This window comes from Pantherophis guttatus, chromosome 13 (genome assembly GCF_059756535.1).
Source record: "Pantherophis guttatus breed Tessera chromosome 13, ASM5975653v1, whole genome shotgun sequence".
Lineage (NCBI taxonomy): Eukaryota > Metazoa > Chordata > Lepidosauria > Squamata > Colubridae > Pantherophis > Pantherophis guttatus.
In genome coordinates, this window is record NC_142075.1 from 23,690,178 (window position 1) to 23,717,710 (window position 27,533).

The 27,533-nt window shown below is 43.7% G+C and overlaps 1 protein-coding gene across 1 annotated transcript in view; it reads left to right on the forward strand.

The window, feature by feature from the left end:
- The first annotated feature begins 3,560 nt into the window (after window positions 1–3,560).
- Window positions 3,561–27,533, forward strand: part of CSPG4 (chondroitin sulfate proteoglycan 4) — a 51,158-nt gene continuing 27,185 nt past the window's right edge. The window contains exon 1 of the mRNA XM_034409454.3: window positions 3,561–3,858. Coding sequence (XP_034265345.2) covers window positions 3,762–3,858 — 97 coding nt within the window. The 5' untranslated portion in view covers window positions 3,561–3,761. The remainder of the gene's footprint in view (window positions 3,859–27,533) is intronic.

The window sequence follows — 27,533 nt, forward strand, 5'->3', positions numbered from 1 at the left end:
AATCCTACCCCACCTTCCTAGCTAAGATGTGAGGATGACCCCCAACAGCCATTTTCAGACATGGGGTGGACTCCAATACCCATCATTTCTGACTATTGTCATATTTAGACTAGCAGTGGCTCAGTGCAAGGTAGAGTTTGAGGTTTGAACGTTACAAGGTCCATAAATTCTTCATCCAGCATAAAAGGGCTCAGATTGATATTGTCCATTTCAAATTTACTGGCTTTCAATCCATGCTGGAGGTCTAGACTCCTTACGGTGAGTAGATCTCTCATCTCCCATGTTCTGACTGCCTCACCTCTGATGAGAAGAAATTTTCTAAGCCAGACAGTCCATGGAAGGGAAGAAGCTGTTGGTCAATTCCAGGATAAATAATTTGCACACAGAAATCTCCCAGCGTAGCTTACTTATGGAAATCTTCACTTATTGGCAATTATAAAAAAGTCTCTATTGGGTTCTAGAGATCCACTGTCAGAGATCTACTGACAGTCCTGGGGTTTCTGCACCAATAACTTGCCTCCAGAAGTTGTGGATGCTCCAACACTGGAAGTTTTCAAGAAGAGATTAGATAACCATTTGTCTGAAATGAGATAGGGTTTCCTGCCTAAGCAGGGGGTTGGACTAGAAGACCTCCAAGGTCCCTTCTAACTCTGTTATTCTATATTCTAAATATCTCTTAAGATATTTAATTTAGTAGCTGGAGCAGTGGAAGTTTTCAAGAAGTTTTCATGAAGCTCCCACAACTTCTGAAGGCAACTTCTGTTCCACTGGTTGATTGTTCTCACTGTTCCGGAGAACCGATAGTAAAAAAAAATGCTTAAAAAGGAAAAAAAAGTTCCGACGATCGCGCATCACTCAGCTGATCGTCGGAACTTTTTTTTTTTTACATTTTTTTACTACCAGTTCGGTGAACCAGTAGCATTTTTTACTACCAATTCGGGCGAACCGACCCGAACCAGTAGCATTTCATCCCTGGTTTTAGCCTCCAGTTCCCTGATCATCTTGGTTGCTCTTCTCTGCATTCTAGATTTCTAGAGTCTCAGCATCATATTTGTTTGAATATTTTGTCACCTTCTTCACCATCGTGAAAAGTAACGGAAAGGATGGAAGCATCTGGCCTACCATGCGGAGCTATGACAGGGAAACGGAAAGGAATCTGTTGTAAAACCCAATCAGGCCAAATTACTCAAGCTTGGCCAAAGACGATATTCCAGAATCTTAATTCAATTAAGCAATGAATTGACTAAAACCCAGAGGGAGAGGCTCATAAAAGTCTTCCAGAGCCAAGCAAGCGCTACATTTACGTAAGATCTTTATTAATGATCTAGGAAACAAGTATAAACAACCCATTAATTCCGTTTCATAGTTCTTGCCCAAACAGGAGCCACAACAGTTGTTGATTCAAAAAAAAAAAAAAGAGGTCAGACTTTCAAGTCGGAGCGAGCAAATCTCCAAGCAGGTCCCCAGGCTGGATCAAAGGCCCTGGTTGCCTGGTGTGAATTGTGGGTATTTGTGAAAGAAGCAATCCTTGCGAAAATTGGGACTCCAGCAGAAAGCTTGATAGATTCAGGAGTGAGCTGCTGGGGGTTCGCAGGGGTTCGGAAGAACCTCTAGCTAAGATTCTGTGCAGTTCAGAGAACCCCCTAATCCCACTCCTGGCTGGCCCCTCCCACCCCTCCCCTCCCCTCAACTCCCAGGCGTCCCCACGTGGCCCCTTTTGGATGCAGATAAGTGCAGGGTGCGCATGGAGTCTCAGGAGAGCAAAAAACGGGTCTACCAGAAGTTCGGGAAGGCCAGAAACAGGCCTCCAGAGGGCCTCCAGAGCCTGGGGAGGCCATTTTCTCCCTCCTGGAGGCTCAAGGAAAGCCTCCGAAGCCCAGGGAGAGCTAAAACGCTCCCCCATGCCACGGTGCAAGAGGCCGACTAGGCCAGGCCCACCATGGCCACGCTCACCCAGCAACTGGGGAGAGAACCCCTTGCTAAAATTTTTGAAGCCCACCCCTAGCTAGATTGAAGGAAAGCCAACTGCAAAAGCAGCCATTGTACAATGCAAACCCACCCAGAAATTTCACTCCAAAGCATGAAAGCAGAAGCATCTTCTTTCCAGTGGCTTAAGGACCCTCAGAGTCAGGGATAGTAAGGTGACCAATCATCCTCCTTTAGGGAGGACAGTCCTTCTTTTGCAAGTTCTGTCCTCTCTCAAAAGGTGTCCTCCTACATGTCCTCCTTTTCGATATTTGAAGATTGATCTGTAAATCTCTGTATTCAATCGATGCCAAGCCAATCCGTTGCGTGTGATGTGACGTATTTGTATTTGACATGACGATTCGTCAGGGCTCGGTACAGTGCGGCGAGATGCGATTATGAGATGCATGCGCTGCGCACAGGAGAATCGTTTTGAGAGTGCGCCGCACGCAAGTGGCTTTGTTTACTTCTTACCGAAACACAACATGGCACATGTCCTCCTTCTCATTGTAAAAAAGTTGGGTCACCTTAGCGATAGGCAATTAATTTTCCCAAGTTTTCCGTGCAAAACTGGAACCGTTGTGGGGGCCCAAACCAAGAAGGCTGTGAAAGTGCACAAACACACCTATATAAATTGGGGGGGTGGCAATATAGCAGTCACTCCCAAAATAAAAGCAATGCAGTTATATGGCATGCATTTATTTAGATTTGATTTCTAATTTCCAATTGATCTCATGTGGGCCGGAGAGGAACAGCCAATGGGCTGGAAATGGCCCAGGAGCCCCAAAATGCTCAGTTCTTCTCAAGGTGGATTTACAGAAAGATCTGGGGATCAGCCACATACATCTGTGTTACAAGTAGCCTTTGGAAATGAAGATTGCCATTTATGTGAAGGGTGCTCCATTACTAGAAGTTATCAAGAAGAGACAGGACTGCTTATCGATGGATAGAAGGAAGATATCTACCATATCTATCTCTTCCACAGGCTGAAGAGATAGTCCACACTCCCAAAGCAGTGAAAGAGGAAACTGACCAGTAGTGAAATCCAACTTTTTTTACTACCGGATCTGTGGGCGTGACTTGGTGGGTGTGGCGTGGCTTGGTGGGCATGGCTTGGTAGGCATGACAGGGGAAGAATACTGCAAAATCTTCATTCCCTCCCCACTCCTAGGGGAAGGATATTCCAAAATCTCCATTCCCACCCCACTCTGGGGCCAGCCAGAGGTGGTATTTGCCAGTTCTCCAAACTACTCAAAATTTCCGCTACCGGTTCTCCAGAACCTGTCAGAACCTGCTGGATTTTCACCCCTGAACCAGACAAACACACAACTGGTCCGTGATTTTTGAAGAGCAAATCCACCAGATCCGCATTACAAGTTGGCCTTCAAGTTTTAAGTCCGATTCTTCTTCTCTGCGTCGTGAAGCGTGTTCCTGTCCCCCATGAAAATCGGAACGAAGTCAACCACTCCCTTGGATTTGGGGGAGAGGAAGAAAAGAGAAAGAAAGTGTTATGTGCCTTTGAGGAGAGAAATGGGGAGGAATTGACGTTCCCTTTAAGAGGGGAACTCATCTGTAATATGAGAGGTGCCTGCTTTAGCCCAGCCTGCTTGTGACTGCTGAGGAAATTCAGATTGTCCCTCCCTTGTCCCAGCAACAAGTTTATTAAATATAGTAGTAGCTGAAACCTCAATTGGAAACAGACAGCCTCTGTTTCTAAACGCCTGACTCACCCACTTGATCCTTCTCGGGGTGAAAGGAATGATCTGGAGCCACTGGCCACAGTTGTAGGCAATATCATGGCATCTAGACTTCCTCGAGGGACCTGGGCTTGCTGGCCAATCTTCCAACTTCTGCTGCATCTTCTTCCTATCTACGCCGATCCAGCATCAGGAGGTAAGTCATCCTTCCAGCCTTTCCTTATCGTTTCTTCTTCTGGATCTGGGTTCTTGCTTTCCAGGGGACGAAAAGCAATGGATGTTGGAGCTCTAGCCAAAGAAAAGTACGAGCAGAATTCACACGTCAAGCCAAGTTAATACATTGGAAGGTAGAAGGTTTGCATCCTTAAGGGACAGAGAGAGGCGGACATGTGTCTGATAGCCTCACAAGGAAAGGGATGGGGGCAAGGAGTGAGCCAGAAACTTGAAGAGATATACAGTTTTTTTTGGGGGGGGGGAAGTTATCCGTCCAGCTAGAACTTTTGGAATTTTCAAGCACAATGTTTGGTGATCTTTAGAAAAAAGATTGTACTTAAATTCCAGTTTTCAAGTAGCAAAAAGAGCAGCCTTCTTAAAGGCAGACTGCGCTGAGTAGATGAAATCAGAGATTAGTTGAAGCTGAGGGCTACAAGAGCATCAATCTGAGATGGACATCTCAACAATGTGAGATGTGGAGTCAGATATCCTTGAGGCCCCAGTTTACAACCATGACAAGTTGGGTGCATGCTAAGCTATGAAATGAGTCTCATGGGTGGAAAGATGAGAGGACTTGGTCTCACTTTATCTTTTTGTGGGAGATTAGAGATGAATGCAATCTGAAGGTCAAGGTTCTACCTAGCAGGTTATGGGATTTGAATCAGTATCTTCTTCAGATCTTCTTACAGAGGGCACAGCAAAGTCCTCCTCAACCCTCTTTTTCCCTTGCTGAGATTGCTCTGAGGACATCACTTCTTAGAGGGTAAGAGCCATGGAGATGTTGAGTGCCAATTATTGAATGCAAACAGGGTAGGATCTGAGCATACCATCTGCCTAGTTGCTTGAATCTAGCTGAATATTAGGTGATGAATAATGTTTCTTGATATACAAGGAATCCTAGAATCCTCTAAACTGCTGATTGTCCTTCCGTGCGGAGAAACTGCTTTTCCACCGTGGAGCTAGTCAGCAGTTACTTGAAAAGAAGCATGACCTTAGATTTTCATTATTATCAAGAGGAAACTGAAAATGTTACAGATCCGATAAAGGCTGTGAAGTTAAAAGGAAGCTGTATGTTAACTGCAGACCTCGTGAAGCACCGATTCATCACTGCTGCCCATTTACGACGCCATGTGCTTCTTGCCCTTATATAGCAGAAGTATTTTGCCCTTATTTTATTTATCTTTCCAATTGGAATATGCTAGGAGAAATAAATGCATCTATTTTTATTTCGTTGGGTTGGCCTAGGTTCCCAAAAATGACATGCCGTACATGCATCCTTTATTTGCTCCTGAGAAGGAAGCTTCTGATGCCCTTTGCCTTCACAAACTGGTTGCCTAGAAAACAAATCCGCTTTGAGTTGAACTCCCATGTAGGAAAGGAAAGTCATCAAGCTGACTAGAGTGAAAGAAACACTGATTTACATGATACTAGTTGGTTAATGCCAAATGAAGACTCGGAGGTTTATTGCACCTCAAAGTCTTGTTTTGGCATTAACCAACTAGTATCATGTACTAGTATCAACCAACTAGAGACAAGAGGAAAGGAATTGGGATGCTGAAGATGTGGAAAATGGGTTGAACTTTTAGGAAGTGTAGGTTCCTTTTAGGAAAACCCTAAACTTTTAGGAAAATCTGATTTAGGAGAATCAGACATTTGAATAAAAAAGTCTTGATCAGAGAGAAGAAATCTCATGGTTCTTAAAATTAGGAAGACTTGATTGATTGATTGATTGATTGATTGATTGATTGATTGATTGATGAAGGAAACAAATATTATCGATGTTGGTCAAATGTCACTAAAGGGTCCAAGACTCTTTTAGGGTCCAAGACTGAGAAGAGAATTGGTTTAATTACCAAAACCACAACTCACAATTCCAAAATTATGTAGCTAGGACTCCTTAAAAATAACGTTTGTATCAGATGTCTGCTAGTGATGATCAACCTGAAAATGTCCACATTGTTCTGATCCCCAACTCCAGCCTCCCTCATCACCAACCATATAGTGATTACATGGAAATCACAATAGCGTAACATCTAGAAGTCTTTAAGTTCTCCACCGCTTGGCATATCCTTAGAAATAATTCCTCCATAGGTTTACTTTGTGCCTACAATGCATGCTCCACCATTGATGGTATCGGGGATCTTTCATGACACTTAAAGCAGGAGGCCACCAAAGTTCATGGTGGTTTAGAATGAGAGAGGTTGAAGTCAAACGCATTGGGAGAAGGCTGCTTTCTCCATTTTCCCATAAATATCTTGTGTATGTCTGCAGACTTTGGGCTCCCTGGAGCCTACTGAAATATTCCCCCGTTTATGGAGTGGTGCCACTTTGGCTGGAGCAACCAGGGAGTGCCCAGCCCACATCCTAGAAATAGAGAAAATCCTGCCAATGAATCCGTCTCTTTTGAATCTGCCTGGGTTTTTTTTGAAAGTGAAGTCAGGTGGTGCCATCTAGGTGGGGAACCGATCCCGAAGAATGAACAGTTACTTTCATTCTTCAAGATAAACAAGCATGCAGAATGCCAACCAATTTCCAGAGGGTGTTAACCATATTTTATCCACTGGGTGGTTTCTGTAACTTGGCCCTTATAAATCTTTGGCAGTTCTCCCTTGTTTGCTCCACTGTCTTTTCTATTTCATCCTTATCCTTGCTAGGGCAGCTTTATCCATTTGGATCCAACCTAATGCTGGATTCTTCTGACCATCCAAGAGGTCCCTCAGCTTCCCACTGGCTCTTGCTTGAATATTTTGTTGCAGTAGAATACAGAATAACAGAATTGGAAGGGACTTTTAAGGTCTTCAAGTGTAACTCACTGCTCGAGCAGGAAACCCTATACCATTTCAGACAAATGTTGTCCAATTTCTTCTTAAAAACCTCCAGTGATGGAGCACCCATTAATTTCTGGAAGGAAGCCACTCCACTGATTATTTTTTTTCTCACTGATTTCTCTCCAATTCTAGGTTGGAATTCTTAATTCTAGGTTGGACTCCTAGGTTAGAATTCTCCTTAATGCATAACTCCCACTTCGTTCCTTTATTTCCCCCTCCCCATCTATGAAGGAGGATCAGGTTTGCAAGATAGAGAACTCTTCAACCAGCCTTGGATTTCCTGAAAGCCAGATTATTTTTTTCCAACATCACACCCCTACATTGGAAATTACTGAGTTTCTTTTGTCGGTACCTGTCATGAATAATTTTTTCCATTATTGTTCATGCTTGTTCTGGCATCATTCATTGATCGTGCTTTCTGTAAAACGCACTGATTTGAATTTTTTAAAAATGATGATGGCGAGATGGTATTTCAGTTTATAGCCACAGGTTGAACTGCATTTTGTAGCTAAGAGGTGGAAAAAATTACGCAGAGACAGCAGAAGTAGTTGGTTTTTTTCCTTTTTTTCCTTTTTTTTTTTTTTTTGGTGCCCTAGGAAAATTGATTTGATGACTATCAAGAATGGCTGCCTTATGAATTAATAGTCGATATTTGAGTCAGGTACTGCTGTGATATATTGGGTTGGATAGATAAGCTAATCTTCATTGCACTTCTTAGAGAAACATGGTGGGCCATAAATATTGCACTTAGATATTTGTATATTTAATGCCTTGAAAGATTTTGTCACTGGCTAATTGCTTAATTGATTGAGCTATTGGATTTGGTATTTTCTGGCATTTAAAAGAATAGAATTAAATTACATATACATGGATTCAAATAGCTTGTTTGCTCATCAGTTTAATGAGCCTGATTAACGGTAATTTATTTTCTCTTGAAAGCTAATGTGGAATTAATAGATTCATTATCGTGGAGAGATCATCAGAAGAACAAAAGAACTGTTTATGTATTTATTATTGGAAAATCAGTAGATCATTAATGTGAGAAACGTTTTCAAGGTAATAACTGTGTGATGATAAATACAATTAATTATATTACTTCAGATTAATCAGCAAAATAGCATTATGGAATATTTTACATTACTCTCTAACGTGTGGATTTCTGTACAATTCTTTGACCGATTGTGCTAGTCATTAATTCCACAGTCCTCTGACACCATATTTCTTATACCATCTGCTGCCAAACCTTTGCGTTGAGACAAGCCATCGCGGGTTCCATTCTAACGCTTTACTAAAGGTGTGCAATTTCTCAATTCTTTTCTTCTTTTTCTGCAATCATCTCACCCTTGATCATCATGTCACCCAAATTCTCTTCTCCTCAAAAGAAATCTTGAAAGCTGCTTCTTCATTTCCCCAAAGGGATTTTTTTTCCTCTCCACTAGCTAAGACTCTTCTCTTTTCCAAGTTTTTCGAACCCAATCATCTTGAACTAGACATAACCCTTGATTATTTCATTGGCTTGATTGTAGCTCTGGCTGTGAAGTTTCATACGAGCGCACGGTTTCCAAAGAGAAAAAGAAAAAAGCTGGATCACCAGACTTGGGTCCAGCAAAGCACCAGGGACATTGAGTCAATGTTCCTCCTGGCTTTTGAGAAGAAGACAGAGACAGCTTCCAGCTACCTCAAAGAAAGCATTCTTCTCAGGCCTTGCCGTTACACACTATTAGCATATGGAATTGAATGTTCGGGTGTGACTGAAGCTGAAAGGAATGGTAAAATGTAATTATTTTTCTTTGATGCTGTTGTTTTGCCATTCCTGACATTAGTTTGGATTTCCTGCTGTAGCCTATGAGTTTAGACACACTTCGTAGTACAATATCTGAATTCTCAAGATTCCTGATATTTTCCCTAATTGGTTCTTGGACCAATTAGTTGCTCACCCAAAGGAGCCAGAATAGATCCAGGAACTGATTGAGCCTTGCTATCACTTGCCAATCTGAATTCTACCAGATTAATTCCTCTTCGTTCTATTAATTCAGAATCCCAGACCACCCCAGGAAATCAGCCAAGACTTTACTTGGACAAATGGTTGTCCAAACTTTTTTTTGGAAAAAATAAAATATCCAGTGATGGAGCATTCACAACTCCAGAAGGCAAGCTGCTCCACGGATTTATTGTTCTCACTGTCAGGAAATTTCTCCTTATTCCCAGATTCCTTTTGATGAGCTTCCACCTATTGCTTCTTGTCCTGCCCTCGTATTGCTTCGGGAAACAAATTGATCCACTTTTTGCTGTGATAGCTCTTCAAGTATTGGAAGATGCTGTTATGTTTCTCCTAATCTTTCTCTTCATTAGATTAGACATACTTAGTTCTCTCAACCATTCATTTTACACTCCAGACCCCTGATCCAGTGGTGAAATCCAATTTTTTTTACTACCGGTTCTGTGGGCGTGGCTTGGTGAGCGTGGTGTGGCTTGGTGGGCGTGGCTTGGTGGGCGTGGCAAGGGAAGGATACTGCAAAATCTCCATTCCTCCCCACTCCTTGGGGAAGGATACTGCAAAATCCCCATTCCCTCCCTACTCCTGGGGGAAGGCTGCTGCAAAATCCCCATTCCCTCCTTACTCCTGGGGGAAGGCTACTGCAAAATCCCCATTCCCTCCCCACTCCTGGGGGAAGGCTACTGCAAAATCTCCATTCCCTCCCCACTCCTGGGGGAAGGCTACTGCAAAATCTCCATTCCCTCCCCACTCCTGGGGGAAGGCTACTGCAAAATCCCCATTCCCTCCCCACTCCTGGAGGAAGGATACTGCAAAATCCCCATTCCCTCCCCACTCCAGGGGGAAGGCTACTGCAAAATCCCCATTCCCTCCCCACTCCTGGGAAAAGGATACTGCAAAATCTCCATTCCCACCTCACTCCGGGGCCAGACAGAGGTGGTATTTGCCGGTTCTCCAAACTACTCAAAATTTCCTCTACCAGCTCTCCAGAATCTGTCAGAACCTGCTGGATTTCACCTGTGCCCTGATCATCTTAGTTGCTCTTCTTTGCACTCTGCATTTTTTAAAAAAATTCCTCATTGTCTGAACGTGTCCAGCTGATCTCAAAGACATTGTCGATCACTGATAGTGAAGGCTTTGGCATGTCGATCATTTAGCAAACGGGCTAAATTTCTAGAAGGACTTTATAAACTTGCTTTTCTGTTTCTTACAAGCTTCTTCTTGACCTCAAAAGTCAGGACAGCCCCTTGCAACACCCTTGGCAGGGCGTCTGGCTGATTTTTCTGTGCTACTTGGAACTATCTGAGTAATTTACTCCTTCTCTCCCTATCCCGTCTGCCCCCACTCTTCACCGCCTCACTTATTTTAAGGCTGCTTGTGTTCTAAAACAGATGGGAAAAGGAACTTCCAGCTGATGGGAACCAGGGGATAAAAAAGAATTGAGTCAGAAGAGGAAAGAACCACTGATATCGTGGGAATCTAAGAGGGATATGTTGATCTCACTCTCATTTTTAGCAACCCAATGTAAATTCATAAGGCCAAGTTCCCCACGAAGGTTAACATGGGTTTAATCCAGGGGTTGGAATCTGTTTTGTTTTTGTAGCCTGATTTAAAGTCAGCAGGAAATGCGGTTTCATCAGCAGATAAGGAAGGATGATGTAGATTCTCCAGGAGCCTCGGTCCTTTTTTCCCAAAGCTGGATGAATTTTACTTTTCCAAGGGGTCAAAAAATGAGTACAAAGTTTATTTTTCTTTCCTCCAACCCCCCACCCCCCACCCCACACACACACACACTCAATGGCAAAATAGTTCGTTTTGTTGCAGGATGCTTGAGGTTTTGTGAGCTCTTGCCTGCAAAACTTCTCTCCTTCCTGGAAGGCAACTGAGTAACGCATAAGCTTTAGAAGGAGGGAGGGAGGCAATGAACTAGAGAAGACACAACATGAAATTCAGAGTGAGTTACGAGCTGAGCTCTAACATCTCCAAAGTTGGGCACAGTTTGGAAATAGTGCAGCCGTGTTCGTAGCCCAGCTTTGTAGCTGCCTGCCTTCCTTGCACCAACTGATGCAAGAAAATTTTATTTATAGATTTTAAATGTAAAGGTATTGCAGTGTTATGTTGATTTGTAGAGTGGAGAAGGGTCCTGTTAGGATCTCTATCTATCTATCTATCTATCTATCTATCTATCTATCTATCTATCTATCTATTTATCTCTGTCCATCTATCTATCATCCACCCATCCATCCATCTATCATCCATCCATTCATTCATCCATCCATCCATCTATCTATCATCTATCTATCTATCTATCCACCCATTTCTCTATTCTGCCTCTTTCTCTATCTCACTGTCTCTCTCTCTCTCTGTCTACCTATCTACCTACTTTTTTTTTTTTTATTAGATTTATATGCCGCCCTTCTCCGAAGACTCAGGGCGGCTTACAATGTGCTCAGCAATAGCCTTCATCCTTTTGTATATTTATACAAAGTCAGCTTATTGCCCCCACAAACTGGGTCCTCATTTCACCTACCTTAGAAAGGATGGAAGGCTGAGTCAACCTTGAGCCTTGGCGAGATTCGAACCCTGCAGTAATTGCAGGCAGCTGGTCTTAATCTTAATAACCAGCTTAATAACAGGGTGCCTTAAACCCCTGTACTACCAAGGCTCTACTTACCCACCCACCCACCCACCCACCCATCTGTCTGTCTATCTACCTGTCTGACCACCTGTATGACTGTAACTTTGTTGCTTGTATCCTTACAATTTATATTGATATTGATTGTTTCCTGATTGCTTATTTGTACCCTGTGACTATCATTAAGTGTTGTACCTTATGATTCTTGATGAACGTATCTTTTCTTTTATGTACATTGAGAGCGTATGCACTAAAGACAAATTCCTTGTGTGTCCAATCACACTTGGCCAATAAAAAAAATATATTCCATGCTATGCTATGCTATGCTATGCTATGCTATGCTATGCTATGCTATGCTATGCTATGCTATGCTATGCTATACTATGCTATGCTAACTACTCATCCATTTATTTATCCATCCATCCATTATCTATCTATCTCTCTTTACCTATCTATATGTACTGGTATTTACCTGTTTATCTGCATTCAGCCATACCTTTCAACAGGCTACACTATTTCACCCCTCTCAGCTTTCTACTTCCCCTACAAATGGAGTTGGAAAAATGGAAGAAAACATCTAAAAAGCTATTGTTTCACCACTACTACTCAAAGTCTACGAAGGCATATGGATCACCTGAGAATCTGATTCACAAAGCAAACTCTTTAGAACTAAATCAGATCTGAGCCTCCATAGGAGAATTACAAACAAGCTTAAAACCAATTATTCTCAAGTAATATCTGATGGTATTGTTAGAAGTTATACAGCTGCGTTTTTTTCTATAAATTGGCTGAACAAGTACACATTGCAGTAAACATTATGTGGTTTCTTTATTTCTGGCTTAGTTTACAGTATAAATCTGGCTATTTGAGTTATAACTATGGTTTATATCTATTATCCCTTATCTGTGAGCCTAACCAGGTATGTTTTATTCAACACCTTTGGTTGAGCAATTAATAGCTTGATGCAATATAGGAATTCAGACCCTTAAAAATGACATGTTTTGATTTATATATTGATCAATGATTTGACCAAATTAGTATGCATAGAATAAAAAAAATAGGATGTAACAGAGGATCTTCAAGATAATTTTGTCCAAAGATGTTACCTAGCTGATTTGATCCAAGTTACAAGCTAAACTGTCACATACATTATGCCTAAGCCAAAAACTCACCAAAGCCTGAAGTCTGAATGGGACTGGACTCTTGCAAGCCCAAGGAAAGTTAGATCCTTGATAGAGCCAAGTTCCGCATTTTGCTGATAGATAATTTGTCCAAGCAAAATAGGGAAAAATGTGGACTTGCATCTTAGCTCTAAATGTATTGAAAATACCGGGACTCAAGCACAGAATGAGGATTTTAATTTCTATTAATCCCTTTTTAATAGAACTTCACAGACATAATCGTGATTTAGGGATGAGCATTTCTCCTGTATTTGAATATGTATGTATTCCTATTTAGTCCAGTTGGACACAAGCTGTATTGCCTCAAACCAAGTTTAATCAGAAGTGCGCCCAGTGAGTTCTAGATCAGTGTGATGCCTCTTAACTGGGGAAGCCCTTAAAACCGTTTTAATTATCAGTACACCATACCTGCAATATTAAAAAGAGAGAAGGGAAAGTTTAACGGGGGGGGGGAGTATCTCTAAGCATTCATACTTTCACCATCTACTCTCAATAGAGATATTAACCTATTCTCCTTCAGCCCTCTGAAAACTTAGATCTTTAATCGTTTTATTCTAAAAATAAAAATGTCATCCAACTCAAAGGGAATTTTTTTTTATATGGAAAATGTGTGTCTGACAGTTTTAATATGCCCAAACTGCTACTTTTCCCCAGGGTTTGGGTTTAACTCTAGTTAATTGTGTGGGGTTTTTTTAGAGCAGACTCTTGGATTTGTCATAGAAAGGGCCCTTACTTGAAATGATAGTGACTGATGACACCAACAAGTTTGAAAACTCCTGTTCTATTCCCTCTTTATTCTATTCTATTCTATTCTATTCTATTCTATTCTATTCTATTCTATTCTATTCTATTCTATTCTATTCTATTCTATTCTGTGTCTTTCAATTTAAATAATTGCCCAGCCGAATATAAGGTAGTCCTTGATTGACAACAGTTTCAAAGTTACAACAGCACTGAAAAAAGGTGACCTATGACCATTTTTCACACTTATGACCATTCACACTACAGCAGTGTGCCCTGTGAACAGACTGTTGCAACCTCCACATGGCCACGTGGGGATCAAAATTCAATGGCTTGGCCACTGACTCATATTTATGACGGTTGCAGTGTCCCAGGGTCATATGATCCCCTTTTGTAAACTTCTGACAAGCAAAGGCGACGAGGAAGCCAGATTCACTGAACAATTGTGTTACTAACAACTGCAATCATTCACATAATTGTGGCAGGAAAGGACCTAAAAATGGAGTAAAATTTGTTTAACAAATTAGCAACAGAAATTTTAGGCTTAACTGTGGTCATAAGTTGAGGGCTGCCTGTATTTCCTTGCTAGATGCAGAGCGTCTACAACAGTGTTTCTCAACCTTGGTAGCTTGAAGATGGGTGGACCTCAACTCCCAGAATCCCCCAGCCAGCAGCGCTGGCTGGTGGATTCTGGGAGTTGAGGTCCACCCATCTTCAAGCTTCCAAGGTTGAGAAACACTGGTCTACAAGAAATGCCCCATTTAACATTCTAGGTTTCCATAAAGAGCTAATCCTAGAACGTAGCCCACTCAACCAGAATTGGTGAATTCACTTTCTAAGCAATTATCTTTCAACCTTGGCAGCTTTTAAGTATGGTGGCTGGGGAATTCTGGGAGTTGAAGTTGAGGCCTCTTAAAATTGCCAAGATTTGGAAATCCAGCTCTAAGTGTCTCTAAGTGTATAAGGAATCCTCACCCAAATTGTGTCATTTCTATCATTGGAACAATCCCACCATCATCACCTGAGCCATGTCACTAGGGTTTCTGATGGAGGCCAAAGACAGCTTCCCAGTTCCGTCTCTTTAGGTTTAAGCCGTTGTGTGATTCCAATTCGCAAACTAGGGTTCGTGACTATTAATGGATCGCCCACGGGCAGTGGTGGGATTCAAGTAATTTAACAACCGGTTCTCTGCCCTAAGGATTTCTTCCAACAACCAGTTTGTCAAACTGCTCAGAAAGCTAACAACCGGTTCTCCCGAAGTGGTGCGAACTGGCTGAATCCCACCACTGCCCACGGGGATGTCCACAATAGGGGTGAAATGCTACTGGTTCGCACCAATTCGGGCGAACCGGTAGCAGCAGCAGCGAGTGGTTCAGAGAACTGTTAGCGGCGGCAACGCAAGACTCCACCCACCCACCCGGACGTCGTTACTTCCTAGTTTTAACTTCCTGCATGCACTTCTGAACCGGTAGGGAAGTTAAGTTAGATTTCACCCCTGGTCCACAAGATATGGTCCAAAAAAAGGTCAAAACATTGTAAGTGGACCCCACCAGGTTTTTCTAGGCAACCCAGATGTTTCCATTCAATCCCACCACTTCAGCTGTCATCTTGACTTTTTTTATAACTACCCTGAAGACCCGCCCCCGGCTATGCAAGCCGGGCCCGTTGCAATTTATTCCACAGATACAGATAAACCAATATATCTCGGCATGACGGATGAACCTCACTTACGTCAAACCCCAATAAATCACGTGCCGGTTTGGCACCGAGGGCTGTAATTTGATCGCTGCAGCCTTGGAAAAGAGAATGGGGTGGGGGGCGGTATAAACAGGCACAGGAATGGGGTGCTTTGTATTCCTTGCAACCAGAGGCTGCAAGAACAGCCAGGGAACAAGAGCCAAGGGAGATCTATGTTTTTTTTTTAGTTTTAGGGCACCCTGGAGATTTCCCCAGTCCTCACAACCGTGTCTTCAAATGAATCAGAGTCATCTTCTCTTTCTCCTCTCTCTGCCTTCTTTTTTTTTTTCCCCCGTTCCTTTCCGACTAAGGGAAAGGGTGAATATTTATTTTCAGCTGATGAATACATATTTTCCACTCCTCCTCCCTTCTAAGGCATGATCCGCTCGTTGTAATATATATAATTTTTCAGGACAGCTTGTGCAGTACAGCTGGAAACCACCCCCAAGATATTACAGCACCATTGGCTGCTGGGCAGGATTGGCAAAAGCTGAGAAACAACAGCCCAGAAAGAGAGAGAGGGGGGGGGGGAATTTTCTCTCCAAGTGGCTGCAGACAAGGAAAACTGCAACTAGATTGGGGGAAAGGGGTGGGGTGAGGGTGGGGCTGGGCATGTGTGCCCAAAGAATAGGAAGATGCTTTAAAGTGGGGTGGGGCAGTGAAGAAACCTAAGGAACGATGGATGAGTCAGCTTTTTATAAGAGCCTTGGTGGCGCAGTAGACTAAAGTGATGTTAAGTAGCACCAGCTGCCTGCAATTACTGCGAGTTTGAATCTCACCAGGCTCAAGGTTGACTCAGCCTTCCATCCTTCCGAGGTAGGTAAAATGAGGACTCGGATTGTGGGGGCAATAAGCTGACTTTGTATAAAAAAAGAACACCGCTTGGGGGGGCCGAAAGCCCTTCTATGCAGGTATATACAAAAGTATGAAGGCTATTGCTTAATGCATTGTAAGCCGCCCTGAGTCTCTGGAGAAGGGCGGCATATAAATCAAACCAATAAACAATAAAATAAATGCACGTGTCTGGATTGTATGAAGGGATTAAATCCTTGGGAGAACCAATATTGCAGAGAAGAGCAACTAAAATGATTAGGGGACTGGAGGTTAACATATATGATGAACGGTTACAGGAATTGGGAATGTCTAGTCTAATGAAGAGAAGGACTAGGGGTGACATGGTAGCAGTTTTCCAATATTTGTGGGCTGTTATAGAGAAGAGGGGCTCAAAGCACCTGAGGGCAGGACAAAAAGCAATGGATGGGAACTCATCAAGGAGAGAAGCAACCTAGAACTAAAGAGAAATTTCCTGACAGTTTGAGCAATTAATCAGTGGTACCGCTTGCTTCAGTGATGAGTTGCTCCCGGTTTTGTCCAGTTCTATAGAACCGGTAGTAAAATCGGTGGGAGGCTCCGGCCACCTGCCATGGCATCATCATGGGTCATCTGTACATGCACAGAAGCTTCTGCACACGCGCAAAAGCGTGTGTGCGCTCTCCCGCTGCGAACTGGTAGTAAAGGTAAGTAGAACCCATTCCTGGCTTGCTTCCATAAATTGTGAATGCTCCAACATTGGAGGTTTTTAAGAAGTGGTAGGACAGCCATTTGTCCAGAATGATGCAGGGCCATGATGGTGAATCTCTGGCACATGTGCCAGAGGTGGCATGCACAGCCCTCTCTGATGGCACGCGTCGCCCCAGGTCAGATCTTCGTGGCATTTCTTTCGTGAGCTTCTGTTTCCCTGCAAACGACAAAACAGAAGCTCACAAAAGAAAAAGACCTTACCTCTTACTATGCTGCCGGTGTTGGGATGCCCCGCCTCCCGCCAGCCAGCTGGTCTTTGGCTCTCTGCTGCACATGCGCGCATGTTCGCGCATGTGTGCATTTTTGCATGTGTGCACACCTTTCAGTTTGGGCACTCGGTGTCTAAAAGGTTCGCCATCACTGATATAGGGTTTGCTGCTTGAGTAGGGGGTTGGATTAGAAGACGACCAACTCTGTTATTCTGTTACTGTCTGTGTTGATTCATATGGTACCTGAATTGAATGGAGTTTTCATTGGTGGTGCAAAATCCAGAAGATTATGCGGAAGGAGGCTTCAAAAAAAACTAACCACAAACTACAAAGGGACCATTCTCATTCTTGGTCAACCACAACATGATCTAACACCCCACTGGGGGAACAAGAATACACACATTATTCCGCAATTGACATTTGAATCAGTTTCCTTCACAATAGGAAACAGAAGGGGCGTTAGAAAGGAGGTCAGCAATTCAAAAAAGTCCTTCAAGTTGGGACACCATTGGCTGGGTTTTTTGGGGAGCATGGTTGCCTTTCTGCAGGCATCTCATGACCAGGTTAGGGAGCATCATCAGGGTATCTTTGAAGTCAGTGGGATGTTTCTCCAAAACCTACAAGTTCCTGTTAAAATGGATTAAGAATGACAATCCTTTTAATCTTGTTGCATCAGTTAAGAGCCCAATAGAGCCTTGGTAGTATAGGGGTTTAAGGCACCCTGTTATTAAGCTGCTTAAGACCAGCTGCCTGCAATTACTGCAGGTTCGAATCTCGCCAAGGTTCAAGGTTGACTCAGCCTTCCATCCTTTCTAAGGTAGGTGAAATGAGGACCCAGATTGTGGGGGCAATAAGCTGACTTTGTATAAATATACAAAAGGATGAAGGCTATTGCTGAGCACATTGTAAGCCACCCTGAGTCTTCGGAGAAGGGCAGCATATAAATCAAATTTAAAAAAAAATAAAAATAAAAAAAATAAAAAAATAAAATATATCCATTGTCTTCTCGTTTTTAATTCCCAAGTTCAAAGAAGGCCCTCAAAGAGACTCGAACTAAATGAGGACAAGAAGATGTCAAGTGACCTATAAGACTTGCAGCTTCTTGTAACCAAAAATCCAAGCTCCAAAGGTGCTTTTTCAAAAGGTAACTGGACTTGTTTTCCCTGAAAACATCTCACTTCTCATCCAAGGAGCTTCTTCAGTTCTTCAGAAGGGAAATGTCTTCAAGGAAAACCAAGAAAATCCCGTTGGCTTTTGAAAAAGTGCCTTAGGACAACCGGAACCTGAGAATTTCCACAGACAAAATCCAACAAGACTATGCTTTGTGAATTCTAGTTGACCAAATTTGTGAGAATTAACTACAGAAACTGAACTCTGTTCAGGATTCCCTTATCCAGCCACCCACTCCCCCTAAGTAAGAGCCCCCCCCCCCATGCCTCATTTCTTTTAAATGATTATTTGGCCCTGCACAACAAATACAGAATCTGGGGAGGCCTTCGGGGAGAGATTGAAAATGATGCGTGCTACATCAGCAAAAGGGAGCCAGCTGCCAAGAAATGTAGTGTATTAATTAAAAACAGATCTTTCCTTGCCAACAGACTAAACCTAGGAATGAGATAGTCTCTCCCTCTTTGCCTTTGGGAGCAAGGAAGCTCCCCAAGGAACGTGCCCGTCCTCTTCTCTGCTTGCTTTTCTAAAAACATGGATGCCGGTGGTCTTTTTTTAATGCATCCTGTCCCATAGAATTTCAGGGATGCTGGTGTCATTTCCTCTGAGAACCCAGGCGGGGGCTGGCTGAGAAGAAGACTGTGTTGGCCGAGAGAGAGAGAGAGAGAGAGAGAGGAAGGTGGGCCGGCAGAATGGAGAAGGCAAGGCTCCGATTCGGCCTTTGTTTCCGCAACCTTCTAAAACTATCTTGGGGTTAGGTTGAGGAGAGCCCTCATTAACGCCTTCCGTACCTCGTTCTCAAAATGGAAAAGAAAGCTGGGTTGTATATTTGGGTCTTGAAAACTTGGCAAGCGCCTCTCCTGTAGAAAACCACGGGAGGAAAGCAGCTCTCGGTTTTTCAGGTGGCGTGGGGGGAAAAAAGGAAAACCTCTGTCAGCCTTTTTTCAGAAGATAGTTTTGATGGTCTAAATGTGTTTTCTTCTAAGTAGAGCAATTGTTTTTTTAAGAAAATTAGCATTTATGTTCATTCGAGGGGTGGGGGGGAAGAGCGTGCAGCTGTTTTCTCTGTGGGTTGCTCCCATGGTCTGCAGCCCTCCAGCTTCCCAAATCCATTGGATCTCAAGGAAAGATGCCAAGGGGGTGGCATTTCTTGAGACATGGGGGGTAGCAGCAACATTTTTGTCAGAGTTCAGGAGGAATCCAGCCCTTGCGACAGTGGTGGGATTCAGCCAGTTCGCACCTATTCGGGAGAACAGGTTGTTAACTTTCTAAGCAGTTCAGAGAACCGATTGTTGGAAGAAATCTCATTTTGTTTTTGTTTCCACTTTACAGGGCTAATCCTGTAAGGAAGGCAGGAAGGAAACATTCTGGTGGTGTTTCTAGCCTAATCTTTATTGCCCTGCTTACAGAAACTGCCTCTCTGGTTAACCCTGATTACATTGTAACAGTAAGGTGAAGCGCCCATTGACGTGAGTGACATTGAGTTGGCCACGCCTACCCAGTCACATGACCACCCAGCCACCCCTACCCAGCTGGTCATTAGGGCAGAGAACCGGTTGTTAAATTATTTGAATCCCACCACTGCCTTGCGATGTTTCACAACCTAACTAGATAACATCATCAGTGCTACGGTAGAAGGAAATGGAGAAAAGGGAGGAGGAGGAGGAGGAGGAGGAGGAGAAGGAGGAGGAGGAGGAGGAGGAAGATGAAGAGGAGGAGGAACAGGAGGGAAGAGGAGGACTGTGGGGTCCTTGGAGCTCTCTGAGCTTGGTTGTTTTCTTGCAGATGTTTCATTACCCTAGGTAATATCATCAGTACTAGAAGGGAGAGGAGGAGGAGGAGGAGGAGGTGGGGGAGGACTGTGGGGTCCTTGAGGTTCTCTGAGCTTGGTTGTTTTCTTGCAGATGTTTCATGACCCAACTAGGTAACATCATCAGTGCTAGAAGGAAGGAGGATTTGCTCTCTCTTTTATATATAAGTAACTTAGTCTGTCAGTGTTGCTGGGGGTGTTCTGAGCGGTTCCTTGATTAGCTTGTTGTCTACTAGGTATTAACTTGTTTGTCTGAGCTGACAGTTCCTTGATTGGGATCTTGTTTACTGCTTGATTGTTGGTCTAGTGTTAGTCTTATACCTGGCCCTGATGATGTGACCCTGGCCAGGCAATGAAAAGCCTGTAAGCAAACGACCAAGCTCAGGGAGCACCAAGGACCCCACAGATATTATAGTAATGGGTAGTGGTAAAGGGAGAAGCATTTTCCTCTTGTGCCTCTTGAGAAAGGATCCTTTCCACAGCATCTCTAGGCACCAGTTTTTTTAAAAAACAAAAAACAAAAAACAAAATGAAACTTGCTTTTTAAGGCTGTTAAAACCATGTGGAGATGTGTGCTGATTTCATTCATAGATTCACCGAGTAGAAAGCACTTCAGCTCAGAAGATAATTGAGCTAAAGCTTTTTCACTGGGCTGAAACCTACGCTAAAGGTCATCCAAGCGGATTTCACTTCAAATAAGGACCGGTGGGATTTTGTCACTTTAGGAAAACAGTTTAATGTTTCAGATGTCCCGCAATTCCATGGAGGTCTGGGCTTTTCGGTAGTAATTTGCAGCCATCTCTTTCCTCGTTTGTGATGAGAGTAGTGCATCTCCCACAATCAGTGAGAAGGAGCTGGTCTGCCGTGGACCTTTCATGTTTCTTAAGAGGTCCCTAAGGGGGCAGGCATAAGCGCACCAGCGTGCCTACCATCCCTATCCTATTGTCCCCATTTATATGTACTCATTCTATGTGTTTATGGCTATGTTTTGCCTATTTATATCCTTTTATTTGTGCCAATTTTTTTTCATGTGTCCATGTCTATGTCTATGCTGTTACTTATTTCCTTGTGCTTGTTGACAAATAAATAAATAATAAATAATAATAATAACTTCATGGATGGCAGAGAGTTTATAGGCCGAAGGCCCAGATTCCATTGTTTCTAGAGAGCTATGGTATAGCCACATCTGGAATGGCAGATCTGGTTATCCTATTTGAAGTAGACTCAGCAATCAAAACCCAACCAAATGACTTTCTTATGTGTAAATGCAGACAAAGGGAGGGAGGAAGAGGAGGAGAAGAAGAAGGAGAATTGTGGAATTCTTTGCCATAAGATGTGGTGCTCTCACTAACCCAGATTGTATCAATGTGAGATTGGATAAACTCATGGAGAGTGGGGAATCAGAGCTATTTGTCCCCTCAAGCTGAAGCAAGAGGAACATCTCCAACTTCTACTTGTGAGCCCCCCCCCAAAAAGTCTGCTGCTAAGAAATGAAATGCTAGACTAACATCGCCCTTGGCCTGATCCTGCTGGTCTCTCCTTATGTTCTAGACATCTCCAAATAGGGCCATTGTTAGCATCTTCAAATAGATCTGGCAACCAGGCTTGATCTCCATCGACTGAGTCAGCTCGAGGGGACCAAAACAGCTTCCTGTGTTCCTAATTTAAAGCAGCTCTGTGTTCAGAACATTAAGGACTGCAGTCCTACATTATTTTTAGGGGTAGACCATAATGAGTTCGTGGTAAGAGAGGGCGCCAGCTTTGCCCACAGAAGTTCTATCCTGGGCAGTTCCGAAGAGAGCTGGCCAAGATGGGAACTGTTGAACATTACAAAAAGAGGGCTGAAACATTGGCTCAGACAGGTTCTCAGGAGTCCTAATACATAAACGTCCTGGGTTCCTACATTAAGCTAAAAGATGGCTTAATCTTGGCTTTTTGAACAAACCAATGGTGGCTAAGTTGACACAGTACAATACCTTAAGCCAGTGATGGCTAACCTTTTTGCCGTTGTGTGCCAAAAGCGGAGAGAGCATGGGGGAGTTGCGCGCATGCATGTCCACACTCATAATTCAATGCCCGCCCCCACTAGAACAGTGTTTCTCAACCTTGGAAGCTTGAAGATGGGTGGACTTCATGTACTGCCCCCCCCCGTACATGTGCACGTGACACACACACACCCGCGCGACCCCCGATTTTGGCACGTGATGGCAAAAAGGTTACCAATGGGCCCAGTAGCTTGTTTTTCACCCTCCCCAGGCTCCAGAGGCTTTCTTGGAGCCTGGGGAGGGCAAAAACAGCCTTCCCCACTCGCACACACCCCAGAGGCCCTCCGGAGTCTGAAAATGGCCCATTTCCCGACTTCCGGTAGGCCTGGAAGGCCCCAAAATCAGCTGGCTGGCGTGCGCATGCACACTGGAGCTGAGCTAGGGCAATGCTCACATGCCCACAGATATGGCTCCGTGTGCCACCTGTGGCATGCATGCCATAGGTTCGCCATCACGGCCCTAAACCCTGGCTTACAGGGCAGAATTGTTCGGTTCACAGATTATGTTACATCAATGCCAAAAATCACAGAATGACATGGGGTTCAACTACAGGCATTGACAGACCAGGCATAAGGTAGATGAATGACCAGCTAAAGGAACTGGAAATATGTAGTCTAATGAAGGGGTGACTTGATAGCAGTCTTCCAATATTTTGAAGGGCTGTCACAGAGAAGAGGGGACAATCTATTCTCCAAAGCCCGGCGGGCAGGACAAGAAGCATTGGTTGGAAGCTCATCCGATGGAGATTCCAGTCTGGAACTAAGGAGGAAATTTCTTAACTGGCCAATTTGTTAATGGAACAGCTTGTCTCCCAGTGTTGTGGTTCCCCATTGCTGGAGGTTGTCAAGAAAAGATTGAACAACCAATTATCCATGATGGTATAAGGACTCCTATATATATATATGGTACATGGACTAGAGATCTCCAAGTCTCTTCCAACCCTATGAGCCTATGAATTTTTAATGCTGCAACTTGCAAGAACAAGAAATGTTATTTAATAATCTTAAGGCACTTTCTGGAACTATAACCCCCTACAAAAAAGTTGGAAGGACAGTCAAGGAGCTGTACATCCCTTCAAAATTTACCCCACAGTTGACCATTGCTGTCTTGTCCACCTCATGGCCTTCTGTGGCTTACAGAGATAGCTGCCAAAATTGGGTAGGAGGGCATGAAGAGTCCCTGACCCAACAGCACAACACACTCACCAGAGACCAGCCTCAAGTACAATACATAATGTCTTTCTAGAACAGTGTTTCTCAACCTTGGTAGCTTGAAGATGGGTGGACTTCAACTCCCAGAATCCCCCAGCCAGCGCTGCTGGCTGGGGGATTCTGGGAGTTGAAGTCCACCCATCTTCAAGCTTCCAAGGTTGAGAAACACTGTTCTAGAAGATGATATTACAGGATAAGAAATTCCACCAGAAATCAAAAGAGATGACATGGGAAGGAAGAAATAATGGCGCTGGACACACCTCAAGTGCAAACTTTACAACGGGGAGACCAGCTGAGTACTGGATTGCACAGTAGAGACTTAATAATAAGTTGGCTGTCCACACCTCCAATGTTTCACTATTAATAGCTGTGAGTCATGCTTTTCCTTTCTTTATTTTGCTTTATTTTTCCCTTCCATGCCAAATGGAGTTTGCTGGTCCTCCATCAGAGGCCCTTCTGGTCTTCCCACAGTTGTCTCAAGGCCAAGAGATCCCCCAGGAACCTTCCAAGGGGAGGTTCAAAAAGCAAGTTGGTGGCCTGCCAGCATCTGCATTGGATGAAGAGAGAGGGAGCAGATTCCTAGGAGAAATTCAGCAACGGGATCTGCAAACAATTGATTTTTTTCAGCCCACACAATCTGTCCTCTGGGTTCGTGAGCAATGCAGCTCCGGTCTCAGCAAAGGTGGTGAGTTCTTGAGGTCCAAAGGGCTGTAGAAGACCTACAGGATTAGAGCTTTGCTCCAGTGATGGCTTTTAGGTCTACCAAATCAAGAAGAAAGGGTGCTTGGACTAGAAGGAATTCCAACTTCCTTCGTACTGGGACATTAACCCTTCTGGTTTTGAAAGCATTCCATCAGAAATATTTTTTTTTGTTTGTCACTGGCCATGGTAGTTGGAGATGATGGGACCTGGAGTGGAACACCTCTGGGGGAAGAAGCTGTACCTCCTCTTGCAGATATCTACCGCCTCTTTCAAGAAATTAGGCATCTGGTTGGATTGGACCAGTGGAATCAGTGGAAATAGCCAGAAAGCCAACACTTGTTCAATGTGTGGACAAATATTTTAATGATGTTTATCTACAGTTTTCACAGGAGATAAGGCTGCATCCTGGAATTCACTTAAGAAGGTAGAGATACTGTAATTGCATTTCAGATCCAATTGTGGTTTAAAATAGTTACCTAAAACGCTTCCTAACCTTTGGTGGTTCTATGAAAGTGGATGAGAAATCACTGAAAACTCTTGAGCATAGAATCTTAGAGCTGGAGAGACAGCCAAGGAACATATGAAGGCAACGTCATGAAGACATGGCAGAAAAGAAGAAGTAGATAGAACCTGTTGGTGCCATGGTGTGAGGGACAAATGGAGAAAGTCATGATTGACATCTTGGTGTGGGTTGGTGAAGTTGCAACTGAGATCATCCTTCCTCAACCAGTTACAACACCCAAGATCCAATTTGGATTGGTCACCAGGGCCAGAGGTTTAGTCTTTCAGACTCATGCTGGAACCCATCCTCAGGGAACTTCTAGAAGTTGGATAGGCTCCAGTACAAGTCCAGAAGCTCAGAAGACTAAACCTCTGGTCCCAGTGACCTACCCAGATTGAATCTTGCAACATTATCCTAGGATACGTATATTTGCCTTCCCTCATGAGTTATGACACTATCTCCCTTTCTTCGCTTTTTCCTAATATTTACAAGTTTTCTCTTTTTTTCTGGGCAGCTGTTCAACAGTATCTGTTCTGTAGACTTTTCCCTTGGGGAAAAACAATTTACGAATCAGCTACAGAGAAGCATTCTTCAAAGCTGATGCCTCAGGAGCTCTTCTGGCTCCTTTTTAGCATCATTCCTCCAGAACAGGAAGTTTCACATTCCCAGAGGAGACTTTTCACCATCATACTTCCTTTTTGGGTGGCTTTCCATGGCCCAAATCTACATTGCTGAGATGACCATTTGGGGTCAACATCTTGCAAGGAGTGGGGGGGGGAGCCGTTCTCCGTATTCATGCATGTTAACAATGTGCTGTTTCCAAGCTACTACTTGATTAGTGTCAACCTCTCAAGTAGACCAGACTGGAAACATGACATGATGAGCTAATCTTACTTTATTGTAGGGCTACGTTGACAGAATCTTGCAAGTCTGAAAGTATAGATCTCCCATCATCTTCTTTTATTCCCTGATGAGTTAGGACAGATCCTTTCTAAGTTTCTTTTTCACTTCCTGTTATTCAGCTCTGGGCTCCCCTGCCTTTTATCAGATCGTTCTCTGGGTAGCATCTCTCCCCTTTGTTTCTTAAAGTCATTCCCACATATCGCTACGTTTTGTATGAAGGAAGAGATGGGCAAAGGCCCCCACCCCCAAGTGAAGCTCTTGGCCAAACTGTCCCCTTTCTAGAATCTGCATTCGGTTCCTGTTTCCTCAGTGCAGGGGGAAGGAGGGGAGGGAGTCAAAAAAGTCAAGATGGCAGTGGCATGCAATCCTAGCCCCACCTCTTCTTCACACATTGTAGGTGTGACCCATATCTTTGATGACACCAGCATGTCATCATCTTGACTTTTGGGCATCCATATTCAAGTGATTCCTACCAGGTGTGTTTCATTGACACGTGAAAATCCCATTCCGGCATGGACAATTACTTGTTCTGGAGCTCAACTAAAATTTGATTGGACATTCTGGCCAACGTTTGGACATAGCAGGCAGCACGAAAGCAATTTCATTTTTAAGCTCGCATTTACTCATCCTTCCTCTCTCTCTCTTCTTCTAATTAGCAGCTTTCCTTGAGAGTCAAGCATAATAAGATTTGTCACCCTTTCAGATACGGAGAGTCTTGGCTGTTCTTCGTAAGGAAAAATAATACAGCTACCTCTCCAGAAATTAAGTACCAATGGCTGCACCTGGAATATTAATGTTCATTGATTGAATATTATAAGAGTGGACAACAGTACCAAGTACATCAACCTCTTATTGATGTCTGCATTTCTCTATCGATTGCTTTCTTCCCAATTGAATCTGGTGCTGTTGAATCTGTTGGAGAGCAGTCATCCCAGTCGGGACAAGGGATCAAGTGAGGAATTAGTTTGGACTCCTTACATAAACACAACAGGGCAAAGACTGATCCTCTGAATGCTTTTGAGCCTTATCTAGTCTTTCCCAGGTGAAAGCTGCCAGTCTGGAAAGATTCCTGTATTATAGGCAGAGAACAATAAAGTAGCCAGTTAGAATGAATCTCGGTCTAGTTGTCTGACAGAATCCTTCTTTTCCCCACCATTCCATGAAAGGGGGCAGACCAATTCATCAAATGAAAGCCCACCAACCTTGGTTGGTCCTTCTTCAAATTGGTTTAGGCCAGAGAGGCAATAGACCAGGGGTCCCCAAACTTGGCAGCTTTAAGACTTGTGGACTTCAACTCCCAGAATTCTCCAGCCAGCTGGAGAATTCTGGGAGTTGAAGTCCACAAGTCTTAAAGCTGCCAAGTTTGAAGATCTCTGCTGTAGACCTTCGCAATTCCTCATCTGCTATCCAGGCTGGAGATGCCTTTTTGCAGAAGCTTCCCCGCAGGATAGAGAAATCTGGGAGTCAGGGTGGAGTCCGGATGTCCACACCATAAAATAGAAAGCAGGAGAGAAGGGGGGGGAGAGAAAAAGAGCAATGGGTGAAGTTGGAAACCACATCCTGTGGGGCCGTGATCATCTTTCCAAGCCAAATTCGCTCTGGCAGGGCTTAGACCATGAGTGCAGCTGAGCCACACTACAAAGGCTTCATTTAGACTAAGAAAAACGCCGTCTTTTCCCCTCTCTGGCTTCGTTTCCCTCTCCTTGTGCAGCTTCAGCCTTCGTTTCCAACTGTTTGGGGAGAGGTTTCCAAGGCAGGACGTTGAAGGGACGTAACTTATCCTCATTTGTTCCACTCGACAGCACGCTAAAGATCCGTTCCTGGCTCGAATGTGGTCTGCTCTTGACAGACATCGAGCCAAGCCAGGATCTGCCTTTCGATTATACACAAGTCTTCTTCTGTCACTAAAAGAGAGCTTGTCGGCTGTAGTCTCAAACTTCTGCAGAGATTTTTTTTCTTCTCCATATTTCTCTGGACAAGATTTTGGAGCTGACTTCATTTGGGACGATGGAAGATACAACTGTCTTGTTTTCTCAACCACATCGTTTCCTTTCTCCCCAAAAGTTCCAGACATGGGACTCTCTTTTGGGGTCTTCTTCAGGATTGAAGAAGATTCCCATGTGGGAAACCAAGGCAGGCTGTAGACCTTTTCAGGACAATCTCACCAATCTAACAGATTTTAACAGATTAACAGAGTTGGAAGGGACCTTATAGGTCATTTAGTCCAACCCCCCACTCAAGCAGGAGACCCTATACCATTTCTGACAAATGGCAGTCCAATCGTTTCTTGAAAGTCTCAATTGATGAAGCTCCCACAACTTCCAAAGGCAACTTCTGTTCCATGGGTTGATTGTTCTCACTGTCAGAAAATTCCTCCTCATTTCTGACCATCTCTCCTTGGTCAGCTTCC